The sequence below is a fragment of the Penicillium daleae genome (assembly GCF_028827525.1).
Source record: "Penicillium daleae strain IBT 16125 chromosome Unknown utg000008l_segment0_segment0, whole genome shotgun sequence".
NCBI classification, from domain to species: Eukaryota; Fungi; Ascomycota; class Eurotiomycetes; order Eurotiales; family Aspergillaceae; genus Penicillium; species Penicillium daleae.
This window is the reverse complement of record NW_026623156.1, coordinates 3,849,181-3,863,235: the sequence shown is the minus strand read 5'-3', so window position 1 is coordinate 3,863,235 and position 14,055 is coordinate 3,849,181. Positions and strand designations below refer to the sequence as shown.

At 51.0% G+C, this 14,055-nt stretch overlaps 5 protein-coding genes across 5 annotated transcripts; 3 read left to right on the top strand and 2 right to left on the bottom strand.

The window, feature by feature from the left end:
- Window positions 1–8: 8 nt before the first annotated feature.
- Window positions 9–6,331, top strand: N7458_009927 (AP-1 complex accessory protein LAA1; the record flags this gene model as incomplete). The annotated part of the gene is made up of 3 exons (XM_056913309.1): window positions 9–2,819; window positions 2,881–4,689; window positions 4,745–6,331. 3 exons carry the CDS (start codon window positions 9–11, stop codon window positions 6,329–6,331), a joined length of 6,207 nt encoding a protein of 2,068 aa, XP_056762158.1.
- Window positions 6,332–6,828: 497 nt separating this feature from the next.
- Window positions 6,829–8,754, top strand: N7458_009926 (Zn(II)2Cys6 transcription factor; the record flags this gene model as incomplete). The annotated part of the gene is made up of 4 exons (XM_056913308.1): window positions 6,829–7,034; window positions 7,100–7,378; window positions 7,453–8,120; window positions 8,183–8,754. 4 exons carry the CDS (start codon window positions 6,829–6,831, stop codon window positions 8,752–8,754), a joined length of 1,725 nt encoding a protein of 574 aa, XP_056762157.1.
- Window positions 8,755–8,845: 91 nt separating this feature from the next.
- On the bottom strand, window positions 8,846–10,502 carry N7458_009925 (purine-cytosine permease family protein; the record flags this gene model as incomplete). Its single annotated transcript, XM_056913307.1, has 4 exons — window positions 8,846–9,331; window positions 9,394–10,033; window positions 10,093–10,266; window positions 10,330–10,502. 4 exons carry the CDS (start codon window positions 10,500–10,502, stop codon window positions 8,846–8,848), a joined length of 1,473 nt encoding a protein of 490 aa, XP_056762156.1.
- A 416-nt stretch (window positions 10,503–10,918) lies between these two features.
- On the top strand, window positions 10,919–12,112 carry N7458_009924 (uncharacterized protein; the record flags this gene model as incomplete). Its single annotated transcript, XM_056913306.1, has 1 exon — window positions 10,919–12,112. One exon carries the CDS (start codon window positions 10,919–10,921, stop codon window positions 12,110–12,112), a length of 1,194 nt encoding a protein of 397 aa, XP_056762155.1.
- Window positions 12,113–12,416: 304 nt separating this feature from the next.
- Window positions 12,417–13,832, bottom strand: N7458_009923 (CCDC90 family protein; the record flags this gene model as incomplete). Its single annotated transcript, XM_056913305.1, has 2 exons — window positions 12,417–12,598; window positions 12,659–13,832. 2 exons carry the CDS (start codon window positions 13,830–13,832, stop codon window positions 12,417–12,419), a joined length of 1,356 nt encoding a protein of 451 aa, XP_056762154.1.
- Window positions 13,833–14,055: the final 223 nt, after the last annotated feature.

Genomic DNA, 14,055 nt, shown 5'->3' with positions numbered 1-14,055 from the left:
GATACCCAATGTCTACCTCCGAAAGTGCCCCCGCATCCATACCTCCCGAGAATGCGGTGCCGGAGTTGGATATTCCAAAGCTCCATGACCTCCCATCCGAACAACAAGACCTCTACCTGCTCACCTTCACCTCCGACTTAGTCCAGTACATATCCGGCCTCGATGCGGCGCAGGTCTCCGCGAAGCAAAAGTCACTCAAAAAGGAATTGTTCAAGATCCTGACCCTCTCCTCCCCGACCCTCACTCGAGTACTCCGCAATAACCTTGGACGATGCTTTGGTGCTATTTTAGCGAAAGGGGATCGCGGGATCCTCTTCGAGACAATTACCGACTTGCTAGGGATATTGAGCGCTGGAAAAAGCGACGCTGAGCTCAAGACCAAGTTCGCAGCGGTGCACTGTCTGGGCGAGGTATTCGTGACCGCTGGCGAGAGCGCATTCATGCAATCTAATGTTGCGACGGCGGGAACACTTAAGCTGCTCAAGTCGGCGAGCAGTCATACTGGCTTGCGCGGCGTTATATTCTCAGTCTTACGCAAGATTATTGTTGGCCTCGGTGTCCCAATTGACGAATCAGTTGCGCGCGACATCTGGAAACAGGCGCGTAATGCGGCCACAAGCGACAAGTCTACTTTCGTCCAGGTTCATGCGTGTCGCTGCATGGAACAGTTGATTAACACAACGCCTTTCTTCGATAATACGAACGACTTCGAGAATCTGAAAACCACCATTTGGAAGGTCATTGATAGTCCGGTCGCGCCAGTTCGCCATGCTGCTGCTGCGGTTCTTGGACGAGCACTGGTCAAACTACATGTCACCGAGGCACACGTCATTGCGGTACCCAAACCCAAGTCGAAGAAATCTAACCGGATGTCCAAAAAGCCAGCCGCTCGACCCGGTGAGGAGGACGAGGACGACATGTCCGAGTCCTCTACGGCGGCAGCCAGCACGACTAAGAAGGATGCGCGGTTGTACTTCCTCCTCCCTGATCTCCTGCGACAGCTATCCTCCCAGTACTTGAAAAGTACGACCTCAAACCGTACACGCGCTGGGATTTGCTTATGTTATAAATACGTGCTTCGCAACCTGGGAGATAAAATTGTGGAGGAACGGTACGGCCAGATTGCGTCGAACCTGCTGTTCGATTTGCTGAACCACCCGACGGTCACATACATCCGATTCCGACTCCTTATGACCCGCAAATTTGTAAAGTCTATCCTCGAGGACACAATTGGCCGGGAGCTGCTTCGGGAGAACAGCCAGCTGAACGCCGCTAGATGGCTTATCAATGAAGTCCTAAAAGACTATCCACAGGTTATCCAAGAGCGTCGCGAGCCAAGCAAGTATGCCTTGACAAGCACTGTCAGCGCGCTCTCGTCGCTGATCTCTTCACTTGGATCTGCATTCGCAGTTCTTGCGGACAGCTGCCGTGATGCGTTACTTCAAGTCCTTCCCCATCCAAGCTATACAGTTCAAATTCACGCGGCGCACTGCTTGCGTGGGTTTGTGCTAGCGTGCCCACACCAGCTTCTCTCCTGCGTCACTATTTGCATGAACAGCTTAAACAGAGAGATTGGCCAGCTCGCCACCCCGAGGCAGTCTCCCCGTCGCTGCGTTGGTTATGCGAACGGTCTCTCCGCAATGCTAAGCACCTCCCGCCTTCAACCTCTCTATGGAGCTGTGGATGTATTCGCTCAGATTTTCACCCAAGCAACGGATCTTTTGAAGATTAGCACAACATCTGAGCTACGGGTTGCAAGTACCCAGGTCCAGACGGCCTGGATATTGATTGGTGGATTGATGCCCCTTGGACCTAGTTTTGTCAAGATTCATCTCTCCCAGTTGATGCTGCTCTGGAAGAATGCCTTGCCAAAGCATTTGAGCAAGGAAAACTCCGCTGCACCGAGCACACTGGAGACGAGTTTCCTGGCTCATGTGCGGGAGTGCGCCCTCAGCGCCTTGCTGGTCTTCATGGAATTCAATAGCAAGCTTATCACTGCTGATGGTGCAAAGAGGATTGCGGGCATGCTGCAGAACACTGTTGAATTCTTGAATGAAGTGCCACGACCAAAGTCTACGGAGGAAATCTCACAGCGTCTGCATCCATCTTTGCAACTAAATGACTTCACGACCATGGTCCGCCGCCGAGTTCTTCAGTGCTTCTCGAAGTTGGTACATGTCCATCATCCTAGCCATGGGGACATCATATCACAGTCTAACCTTCTGAACCTTGCCATTTCTGCGTTCGCCGACCCGGACACTCAAATTCGACCGTTGGAGAGCTCCATCGCAGCCGCGACTGGTCAGTTCGATGGTCTGTGGGATCTTTGTGATAATTACGGGTTTGGCGTCACTGGACTTGCCCGGGAATACATTAAGGTTGCCCTGACTGGATCTCACGGTAACGAGAACGGCCCAGCCTGGTCCGCTATCGATTCTGTGGACCAAGCTGTGGATGATGCATTGACATTCCCCATTTGTGAAGCCAGCGAGCATGATTCAGTGCTTCTGTACAGCTTGCGCGCGGGCGATTCTCTATGTGTGGACCCCCCTACAACAGGAGTCGTCAACGCGGCCATTGACCTGTTCTCGGTCGCCATTGCCCTTCACTCGCCCAAGATGCAGGAAAGCAGTGTCGAGCAAATCGCCACCTTTTTATCCTCACCGACTCTTCAGAGGAACCCTGGAAGGAGAGCTGCACTAGTAGTCAATATTTCTGTCGCCCTTCTCCATGCGTTGAAGGTGGCGGTTAAGGAAACCGATTTCGTGGCTGGAAAGCTGAATTCATCTACGGACAAGATCTTGCAGGAGCTCATTCAGGTGTGTAATCTGATATCTGACATCTTTCACATTGCCAGAGAAATTTACTGACATTTATTAGAAATTCGTTGTCGACCACGACCCTATTGTTCGCACTATCGGAGTTGAGGCTCTGGGGCGGTTGTGTGACAGCGCTGGAAATGCATGCACGAACACGCAGGTCAATTGGCTTGTGGACACCATTGTCGCTAACAGGGAACCGAATGCCCGAGCTGGCTGTGCCGCTGCTTTGGGATGTATTCACTCCCAGATCGGAGGTATGGCAGCTGGTCTGCACCTCAAGACCATCGTCGGCGTGCTGATGTCTCTTTGCAACGATCCTCATCCTGTGGTGCACTTCTGGGCTCTTGGTGGCTTGGAGAGAGTGGCAAACTCTGCTGGCTTGACATTCTCACCTTTCGCCTCCAGCTCCTTGGGCATGCTTGCTCAGCTCTACAATGCCGACACTCACAATGAAGAAGCAGCCACGCTCGCAACTTCCAACATCGAGATGTCGTTCTTGACCCCGGTGGTCATTAGTCGATGCGTGGATTCGCTGATCAACGTCCTCGGGCCGGACTTGCAGGACGTTGCGAAAACCCGCAACCTGATCCTTACTCTGCTTCGCCAATTCCAGTTGGAAGAAAGCCCCGCGCTGGTAACGGAAAGCTCCAAATGTTTGGATCACTTCTCTCTCTACGCCCCAAGTTTCGTAGACTTTGCTGGATATGTCAAGCGCTTGCAGGGCGAGCTCCGCGCAAGCAACTCCTTAATGCGAGATGTGGCTGTCCGCGGTCTCAGTAACTTGATGAAAAGAGATGCTACTTTAGTTGTACAAACAGCCACTGCAACGCTCGAGGATGACATTTGGCTTGCGTTTGATGACGCGCCAGACAACAGACCTCTAAAGACAATGATTCAGGAATGGCTGCAGCAGACTGCTCTTACCGAAACCGAGTTGTGGATTCATCGCTGTCAAAACATTATGACGAAAACCCGCTTTAAGGTCGAGGTTCCACTAACTACTGCTGTCCAGACGGCTGCAGCTGACATCCCCGACGATGAAGTTGCTGGCTTCGCAGCTGCGGTTGCCGGTGAAGGCCAAGCTGACCCTACCAGTGATGGTGTCTCTGGCCAAGAATTATTGAAGTGGCAGACTCGCAATTTCGCCATGAGCTGCCTGTACGAGCTGCTGGCAACTGTCCAGGAAGCTATATTACCGGACCAAGCCATTCCTGCCGAATTGGCGCTGCAATCCAAGGTTGGAGACATCGTGCGAATGGCGTTCTCGGCGTCCACTGCTAATGTCATCGAACTGCGAGTGTGGGGTCTGAAGATCATTGATCAAGTCCTGACTATGTTCGGAAAGACACCGGATCCAGACTTTGCTGAGGCGTCTCTGCTTGAGCAATACCAAGCTCAGATTGGATCTGCTCTAACTCCAGCTTTTGCGGTCGACTCTTCTGCCGAGCTTGCTTCTGAGGCAATCAACGTGTCGGCCACGTTCATCGCTACCGGCATAGTGACGAATGTGGATCGTATGGGCAGAATTCTCAAGCTTTTAGTCCTTGGTCTGGAGAACTTTGCGAAGAATCCTGAGACCACCGAGATTGGTGACCTGAAGGGTTTAAACTCTAATGCAAGAGTAATGGTCAAACTTGCTCTCTTCTCTGCATGGGCTCGGTTGCAGGTCGCAAGCATCGAACAGGAGTATCTCAGCCAAGTGGTTCAGCCGTACCTTGCTAGGTTGACGCCGCTGTGGCTGTCTTCCCTCCAAGAGTATGCCCGCTTGCGATTCGAGCCGGATATTTCGGGAGCTCTGGGCACGAGTACGCAGAGCAATGACTTGGACGAAGTATACGCTGCATTGAACCGTGAAACGTTGCTTAAGGTAAGAAGCTTCTCACTTTGAGAACTTCTTTTAGATGCTGACTTCGAACCTATAGTTTTATCAGGACACCTGGCTCCATTTGGTCAATGCTATTGCAGGTCTTGTCGAAAAGGATATTGATTTCGTGTTCGACGCTTTGGACGGCAAACTGCAAATAGCCGAGGAGGCAGATAAATCTGACAGCGCCGACAAGAAAAGCGACGATGAGGAAGAAATGGACAAGACTTTAACAAATGGCGAGTCCAAGGACAAAGGCCACGACATCAACTACCGAGAAGAACCGGTTGCCTTTTTCTTTGTGTTGTTCGGCCTTGCCTTCGAGGCCCTTGTTGATCAATCAACATTGGCTTCTCAGCGACTTGAGATTCTACAGGCACTGAAGAGAATTTTGAGACCAATTATTTCCGGAAATGCGATCTATCAGGACGCCATTTTCTCTGAAACCATGGACACCTTTGATCGGCTTGTGCTGACTGAGGCCATCCCTATTCAGACTGTCATCGTGGAGATAGCACAGAACCTGTCCTTGGATCATCCAGCAGCACAAAGCGACCAAGAGCGAAGCGATCATCTCTCTGATGATATCGAGCAGCTCTTCGAGCTGACTAGAAGTATCATTCTTGTTCTTGCTGGCTTGCTTCCTAATCTCCGTGAATCAACTCCTATGGCACGCTTCAACGTTACGTCGGATGATTCTCTTGCGTTGATTCGCTTGGCCCTTGGATCTCTTGTTGACGTTGCCTCGGTCTTCCCGTCTGTCATCCGCAACGATCTTCACGCCTGTATACTGCACATCTTCACCACCATTCTCGCTACCGGTATCTGCCAGACCGAGGTCGTTCCGCAAGCCCTTCCCATCTTCCGACAGTTCGTCCAGAGCATTACCCAGTTCTCTGAAACCCCGGAGGACATTGACGTAGTAGCTTTCCAGCTGCGTGGCTGCCTTACTCGATTCCTGACCATTCTCACGATTGCCCAGCGCCGAGAATCGGACTCTTCGATTCCATGCGCCAAGAATACCCTTTTGGCCATTACTTTCCTCCTAACGGCTGGTGGACATGTTCTTCCGCCCCAGGACCCCGTCATCAACCGAGTGCTTGACGAGCTACTGGATTGTTTGCAGGATGTTGGGCTTGCGACCGTAGCTGCCAGCTGCCTCCGATCCATCCTTACCAAGTCAGGCCCCCGCTACATGACGGACGATGTAATCGCCCACTACCTTATTCCGCGCCTGATTGCCTTCCTCGTCAGCTGCCCCACCGATTCTGGCGAAGTCCCTAGCGACCCTGAGAATTCTCGCACGGTCGTTGCACGCACTCTTGTATCGTGCGTGACCAGCACTACTCTCTCACCAGCCGCAATGCCTACCAAGATCTCGCTTGTTATGTCTGCTCTCCTAGCACGTGCTAAGCGGGATGGGCAGTCCGTTCACCGAGAGTCTGCCGCTTACCTACTCGAGCTCGCCAAGGCAGACCAAGTCATCTTCCGCACCTTGGTTGCCAACATGAATGCAGAGCAGAAGGCCCTTCTCGAGGAGGTCCTTCGCAGTGCAGGTATTGGTGCTGGAACATCGAAGTCGGGTGATGCGGAAGAAAACATGCAACAGGCCGCGCCGACTATTGCTCTGCGTATGGATTTCTAAGACCTCGAGTTGTTGTTGCTTGCAAGGATATGGAATTGTGCTGTTTTGTGCACAGATGAAAAATACGATATGATGTGATGCATAGTGTGACTAAAATGTATAGATCATAACTGATGACGCTGCTCTATGAGCGCGATGAAATAGATTCTAATGTAATTCCTTTGCTATGTTCAATCTCCTCGTCTTCTAGAACAATTTATGTTTGCCAAAATTCTCTGATCTGATCGGTACTCGTTGTGACGGCCTCGCTGTCGACTGCCTCGTTTGTGAGGATGTTCAAGGTAGCCTCCACGTTTGCTTCATCGGGAAGTTCGGGGCGCGCTTATCTTATCCAAAATCAGGTGACGCCATTCATTTACCAGGAATGTTGTTGGTTGAAGAAACTCAAATGACCGAGTCCGCCTTTTACCCTTCTCGATGCTTTGTGATTTGAATTAATTATTGTTTCTCGGCAGAAATGGCATAGGGGTCTCCATGCTCTCTTGTCTAGCCTCAGTATGCCACCAGACCGGGGTCGCGCCTCTCGAGCGTGCGCATCATGCAGGAAGCAGAAGACACGCTGCTACGAGCCAGGTACCCCTGGACGGGCCTGTTTGCGATGCGAGAGACTACGGCAAAGTTGTTCACTAGTAAAACAAACTGATAGCCCAGAGGAAGAACAGCAGCAGCACGCCTCTGCTTCTACGTTTGGCACTGATGCTCGGTATGTCTTGGATCTCTGTCGCGCCCCACTAGGTGTGGCTATTCGATAATTGACACCCATCATAGCCTGGAGCGACTCGAGAGAACAGTGGCCACTTTACTTGATCGACTGGGAGAGGGCCCATCGAGTGCGGAGCATGAATTAAGCAGGCCTAGCAGCGCGTTGACAACACCGGACCCTGGCGATCCAACCTACCAGGATGCGGAGAGCTCCGCAGCTCCAATCATGGTCATCCGTGATCTGGCCAATGACACCAGACCTGAACCATCCCCAGAAACCAAGTCCTTGGGGACGGTGCTGGACGATCTCATCACGCCAGATCTTGCGTTGACTCTGCTCTCAATGTATGACATGCCCCACTGACGCCTGGGCTGGACCCACCAGATACAAATGTTTGTGACTTTAATTGACTATTCAGATTTCTCGAGCATTATGGTCGTTGGATTATTTTTGATCCCGAGAGCGACCCTGTCGCGTTGTTGCCCCGCGTGCGGAGATCGCCGATTCTATTCTGCGCATGCTGCTTGATTGCGATACGGCATACGTCGGATGAGCTGGCAGCGATTTTAGCTCCTAAGCTCTATGAATGCGCTCGCTCTCTCGTGTCAAGTATGCTCTTGACAACTCCGCAATCTGTCGATTTTTTCCAAGCAGCTCTTATTCTATGCATGTGGTCAACTACCGTGGGGCAGGTCCCCTTGAGCATCGACAGTTGGCTTCTCAGTGGGTTCGCATTGCAACACTCACAATCTAGCCCGATATTCGCCACGATAACGAGCCGATCTCATCGATACACAAAACTGGACGAAATAACATTGGATCACATTTGCTTGTGGAATCACCTGTGTCTTGCACACTTACACTATTGTGTTGGAACCAGTCGAAGGTCTATGTTACAGGCTTGGCAGATCGAACGCTGCGAGGCTATCATTGGCTCTGACCATGCTATCAACTTCGAAGTGCGGATGGTCGCCGAGATTCAACTATATTGGACAGTCTATGGATTTTTAATTTCAGAATGTGTTGATCTTCACAAATCCACAACGGCTTTGAAGACGTGGAAAAGAAAGTGGAGACGAATTTTGGGTAAGTCATCTCCAGCTGCCCACCATTTGACTTATGCAGAATACTGACGCCTTATATTTCAGAGCAACCACGCTCTCAGTTCCTCATGATGGGATTCCATTTCTCCAACCTACTCCTGAACGAACAAGGTCTGAAGGCAAAGAGCGTCCACGCTGTCGAGACCCGGGACTATCTTGTTTCAGAAATGATCCACCATTCCACTGCAATTGTGCACATAGCAATGGACACTGTAGACGAGCGAACCCGTCACTTAAGTGACCATATCTACCACATGATCACATTCGCTGGGATTATCATCTGTCGCCTATTGAACAACTACGAAGCCCAGCTCAGTCTGACGCACAATACAGCAGAGCTTGACTCCCTAATTCAGAGCCTCGTACAATGGCTCCATACTATTGGATTGCCATGTCACGCGGCACATACATTGGGCAATATCATAGCCAAGGTACATCGGAGGCTACGACATCGTCTGGAAGCAGTACCAGTCACTGCACCAACGGATGACTTTCCACCTGAAGAAAGTTTTACGAATTACTACTTTCCTGAGTTCTTGGGTCTAGGAACTTCTGCGGATGGAAATTGGGATTTGTTGTCGGATCTGAGTTTCTTGCCACAGGGATCGTCTGGCTGATAATACTGTTGCAAAATATGAAGGCAGAAGAATTAAATACATCATGGGAGTCATATCGCCACATATCCAGTTTGATCGCTCTCTCAATCCTTCACTGGCTCCCATATCGCTTCTCGATCCAGCGAAAGATGGGGAACACAAGACCAGAAAATGCAAAAGTGAGCTCATGGCCGATATTCGCCCCCTTCGTACCAATCAAGGATGCAATGGGACCACTGTACCAGGCTACCTTCATTCCAAGAGCAGCTCCTAGAAAACCGAATGCAAATGCTCCTATTGCCGCCCAACCGAATGACAACAAGGCCGGGCTATTCCAAGCATCGAAATCATATGCCTTCCATCTGCGCCGAAAAATGAAATGCTCCTCCAGCACGACGGTTATATGAATTACTGTCCAGTATCCGATCACACTTAGCAAGGTCTGCAAAGTGTCTTCAAAGTACTTTGCTGCGCAGCAACCGACGATGATCGCTGCCACAAAACCAAATGTAACTAAGATGACTCTTGGAACTCGGATTGCCCATGAACCGAGGTTTTGCGCATGGAGTGCAAAAGAATAGTTGTTTGGGATATTGTTCTAAAAATCAAAGATCAGTCAGAGTGATCAAAAGAATGCTCATATGGCCGTCAGGGGCTTACTGGTATCGCACTCAAAGCCGCAAGAACCATGAGAAACTTGCCAAACCCACCTGCGGGCTGCAATGCCATCGCAAGTAGTCCTCCGATCGATGATGATGAATAAGCTTCTTTCCATTCCGGACTCGTGACAGTCCCGCTGTACATCGCTGCTCCAAGTGATTGAACCAGTACCGTTGGGAAGAAGATGCCGACATATGTAGCGCTGAAGATCTTCCAGCGGGGAGTGTCATGGGGCATGCGCACATTATAGTCCGCAGCACAATTGACCCATGAAACGGAGAAGGAGAAAATACTGGCCATGTATGTCAAGACAGCCGCGGCCTTGTCTGAACCCTCCAATGCCCGAGGGGCTTCAGAGGTGAACGAAGATGCGCCTGTCCCAGCAGCAACACACCAGACAATCAAAGGAGGAATCCAGATGAATGCGTCTAGTCGATGGATCCATGTGATTCCCAGTGCGCAAATCGCCCAAACGAATGTACATATGACGATGACTCCTGCCCATGTTGGAAACTTTCCGTTCGACAATGCGTTAAGAACTGAAGCGCCCGAGATTGAGTTGATAGCGTTCCATCCGGTGGTCGCGATCATAGAAAAGACCACGACAAGCATGTTGCCCCAGTATCCGAATGAGTATCTCCTGTGGTATGTCAATCTTGAGATTTGTATGAGGTCTGCTTGAAGGATGTCAGCACGTACGAGAAAGTTGTCATTCGCAAGCCGGTCAGTCCAAATGTAGCTGTCCAAGCGGGCAAGAGATCGCTAGCGAGGTTGACAATAAGAATGACTATAAAACAGTCCCAGAACCCAAGACCAAGAGAGCCCCCAAGAGAGCCAACGTTCAAGGTTGCAACGGCCATATTGGCACTGAACCTGTATCAATGACAAGTATAGATTAGCTCGGATATTGCTAACGTGGAAGACACCGAACAATACCAGAAAGTAGTTGCATTCCAGAACTTGGTTGTATTTTGTTGTCTTTCTTCATTGGTTACCCTCTCAATGCCACCTTCTTCGATAGAAAGACGTCGAGGGAACCACGACTGAGTGCTCTTCGTAGGAGATAGATCGGATTGCACCTTACTAGGTGGCTCTGTCGGAAGATTCATTATGGTAAAAGATAAACAACTTTTTATAGTCAGTCCTTAGATCATAGGAATTGAACTGGCATCTTTTGTCCTATTTCGCCCTTTCCTTGAGAAATCAGCTCCTTTCTATACTCCCCCCAAAACCTCCCCTGTCCGTTCTATATCCTGCTATTCTTCTCATTTCAACACAATCCAGCGATTGCCATATCTATGGCGAATCTGATGCCATCCTGGTCATCTACAAGCGATGGTTGGCTGCCGGCTTATCTCGCCGCGGCATGCCGCGGCATGCCGGTCCGCCAAGCCCTGATGCTTAACAGTCGACTCTATAGACTCCATCTTGTCCAAAATATAAAACAATGCCAATCTGCAATTCAAGAAGTGAGTATTCCATCAATAACTGCCATTTTATCCTTCAATCTGCTAAGAATTTCAAAATGGAGCAGCATACCCTCCGCCGCCGGGGCCTCGGTCTCCGCGGCATCGACGAACGAGTCTCGCCTGGCTACGTCCTCTACTCTCCACTTACATCGAACACCGCGCACCTTGTCTCGACTTCTGGAAAAGAAGTTCACCGTTGGACTCTTCCCCACCGCGCTGGTCGGCATTCCCGCATCCTGTCTGATGGATCTCTGGCGTACAATGGCGTTCACCCAGATGCCCCCGCGCTGTTTCCAATGTGGGCCAAGTATCGCGGTGGTGTCATGATGCAGCTTGATCCGTCAGGCAAGATATTACAGCAGTATTCCGATCCATATGCCCATCATGACCAGAATCACCTGGGTGATGGAACTATCCTCTACACCACCCTCGAACCTCTCACTGCCGAAGAGGCGGCTCGCGTGCGCGGTGGTATCCCGGGCAGCGAAGCCTCAGGAGGTATTATCTACGGCGACTGTATCAAGCTAGTGGATCCCTGGTCCGTCTCGAATAATTCATCCTCGGCCGATTTCGACGGCAGTAACGGCAAGGGTGGTGCCAAGTTACTCTGGTCCTGGCGCGCGATTGACCATCTCGATCTCGAGGCTTTCGCCGCACACCCACACTACCCACGCGAGCACTGGCCTCTAATTAACAGTGTTAGCTTTGACTCAGAGGGAAACATCATAGCCTCGACGCGCAATGCTTCCGGCGTCTTCATCATCAGTCGAAAGACCGGGGAAGTCGTTTGGCACTTGACCGCGCCGACAGTCTGTCAACAGCACTGTGCGCACCAAATCAATTCCGCAGGCGACATTCTCATCCTCGATAACGGCGTCTTCAGACCTGAGATATCCGTGCCGTTCTCCCGGGCCATTGTTGTTTCTCGCGATAAACAGATTATATGGGAATACAAGGATACGACGACCGGCGGCCTGGGCTTTTTTACTCCGTTTATGGGGTCGGCGCATAAATTGGGGAACGGGAATGTATTGATATGTGAGGCCGCGACTGGTCGGATTATTGAGGTTACTGAGGGTGGTGAGGTAGTGTGGGAATTTGTTGTTCCACAGTTGCAGGACTATAAGGCTGTTATGGGCAAGAATGAGCTAGAGGAGATGGAGAGGATTGGTTTCTCGAACCAGAGCAATGCGATTTTTAGGGCTTACAAGTATCGGCCTGAGGAGGTGCCTTGGCTGAAGGAAGAATGAGCTGGTAGAGAACAGTTAACACAGACTCGCCATGTTGGGAGCTTAGTGACTCGTGGATGTTAAGGGTTGATTCTCTATTGACAGAAAATTCTATACTACAGCTCAGACGCTGAGGATGAATTGAAACAAAATGCATATATAGGGTATCAGATGTCTATGGTTATAATGGTACAGGCCGTCTTATTTATGAAGACAGTACTCAAACACAAAAGAAAGGGAGTGGATGGAGTGATCGGTGATGATTTGTACAGGCTGGGTACTTGAAGAATGAAGGTGTCAAGTTTGTTGGAGGCCGGTCGAAATCTTAACCCAAAGATTCACCAAGGTGTGCCTCCACGACGGGGGGCTCGGTCTGGACCCCTGCGTTGTGGACGACCCGAGTTTCAGTGGTAATTTCCTTGGTAACGGGCTTCTCGGCCTCTGTGGCTTTCTTGGGCTCCTGGACCCGGCGAACAGAGGAGTATTTAAGGAAGACGATGATCATGACTGGAGAAAGCAATTAGCAAGACATAGCTCAACACATCCTTCAGGGCAGTAAAAACTTACAAGCACAGATGCCGACCGTCAAAGCCGCACGTCTGGTCAGAATCCACCGCAGACCCTCGATCTCGCTCTTGCCATCGCTGTTGAGTGAGACAGTGATCTTGTAGTTCAATTCCTGAACCATAGTATCAATGGTGCGCTGGTTCTCTCGCGTGGCCATTTTATGGTCATTGAACATGCCCTTGATGTCATCCTTCATACCCGACAGCTCCTGGTTAAGACGCTGGGACAAGATATCCGTTTCATGTTCCAACTGTGTCCGGGATGCACGCTGTCTTTGAACCTCAGAGTTCCGCGCGGTCTGCAGGGACTGCTGGAGCTCCGAGCAGGCCGCTTTGAAAAGGTACTCCTCGTTCTCCACGTCCGACTTGGAGGTCAAGCTCTGCTTGGCGAAATCAAGGTTGTTCCGGAGTATGGTGCGGACGGCTTTCATGATAGTGATAGACTGCTCCTTCGTATATCCGCCCTTGGAGAGATCAAGAACGAGGGAATATGTATCGAAATGGTGTACATAAGGCGCTGGGCTCATATGCGGCGGCTTGTGTGATGTTTGCGCTTCCGTTGGCGTGAGGCCGGTAGGCGGAGAGGGCATGTGATAGACTTCTTCGAAAGCGCTGCGGTTCATGTAGGGCGGCATCTGCGACATCTCCTCCCCGACGTCACCGGATGCAGACATTGAGGGTGGAGGTGTGAAAGCATTTGATGTGTCGGCCTCGGCAGCTGTGTCTTCCTCGTCCCGCGCAGGTTCCAGTGTGGCATGGGGCTTCGTTGATTCGGTAGCCGCTTGTTCGGACGCGGCGGACGCGGCGGACGCGGCAGCATCTGCACTGTCCACATGTATATCCTCCTGCAGCGCTTGCGACTCCGACTGTGGTTGCGCTTGTGACTCTTCTGAAACGGGGGCGCTCTGTTCAGCTGTATGAGCCGTCTCTTTACCGGTCACTGTTTCATCCGGATTCTGGGTCGATTGGCTGTCCTTGGGCCGTGAGGGAGGAGGCAGGTTGGGCTCGACAGCTGGACCATAGCGCCGCTGGTAGGTTTCTTGACCGCGTCGCCGGGTAGTATGGAACCCTCGTTTAAGCCCAGGATATTGGAGAGAACGATACGTGTTCGGTTCGCAAGAGCGAACCGCACGCATCAAACTCGGGTAGAGGAACGGAAGCCGGGGTGTGGCCATGGTTGAGGTTTGCAGAAGTCAGAAACATTTCCCGTCGGCGAAGTCTGAGTGACGTTGTCCCCCGCGGAAACGGTGATTAAGTAAGCACGACTCCAGATGGGTGCTTATAAAACTGCACGCTGATTGGCTGGAAGCATACGTATACCTCCCACTGCCAAAACCTGTTATATAAGTTCTCTTGCTCGAATCAGTTTGGCAAGTGATTTATAAATGCTATCATGCC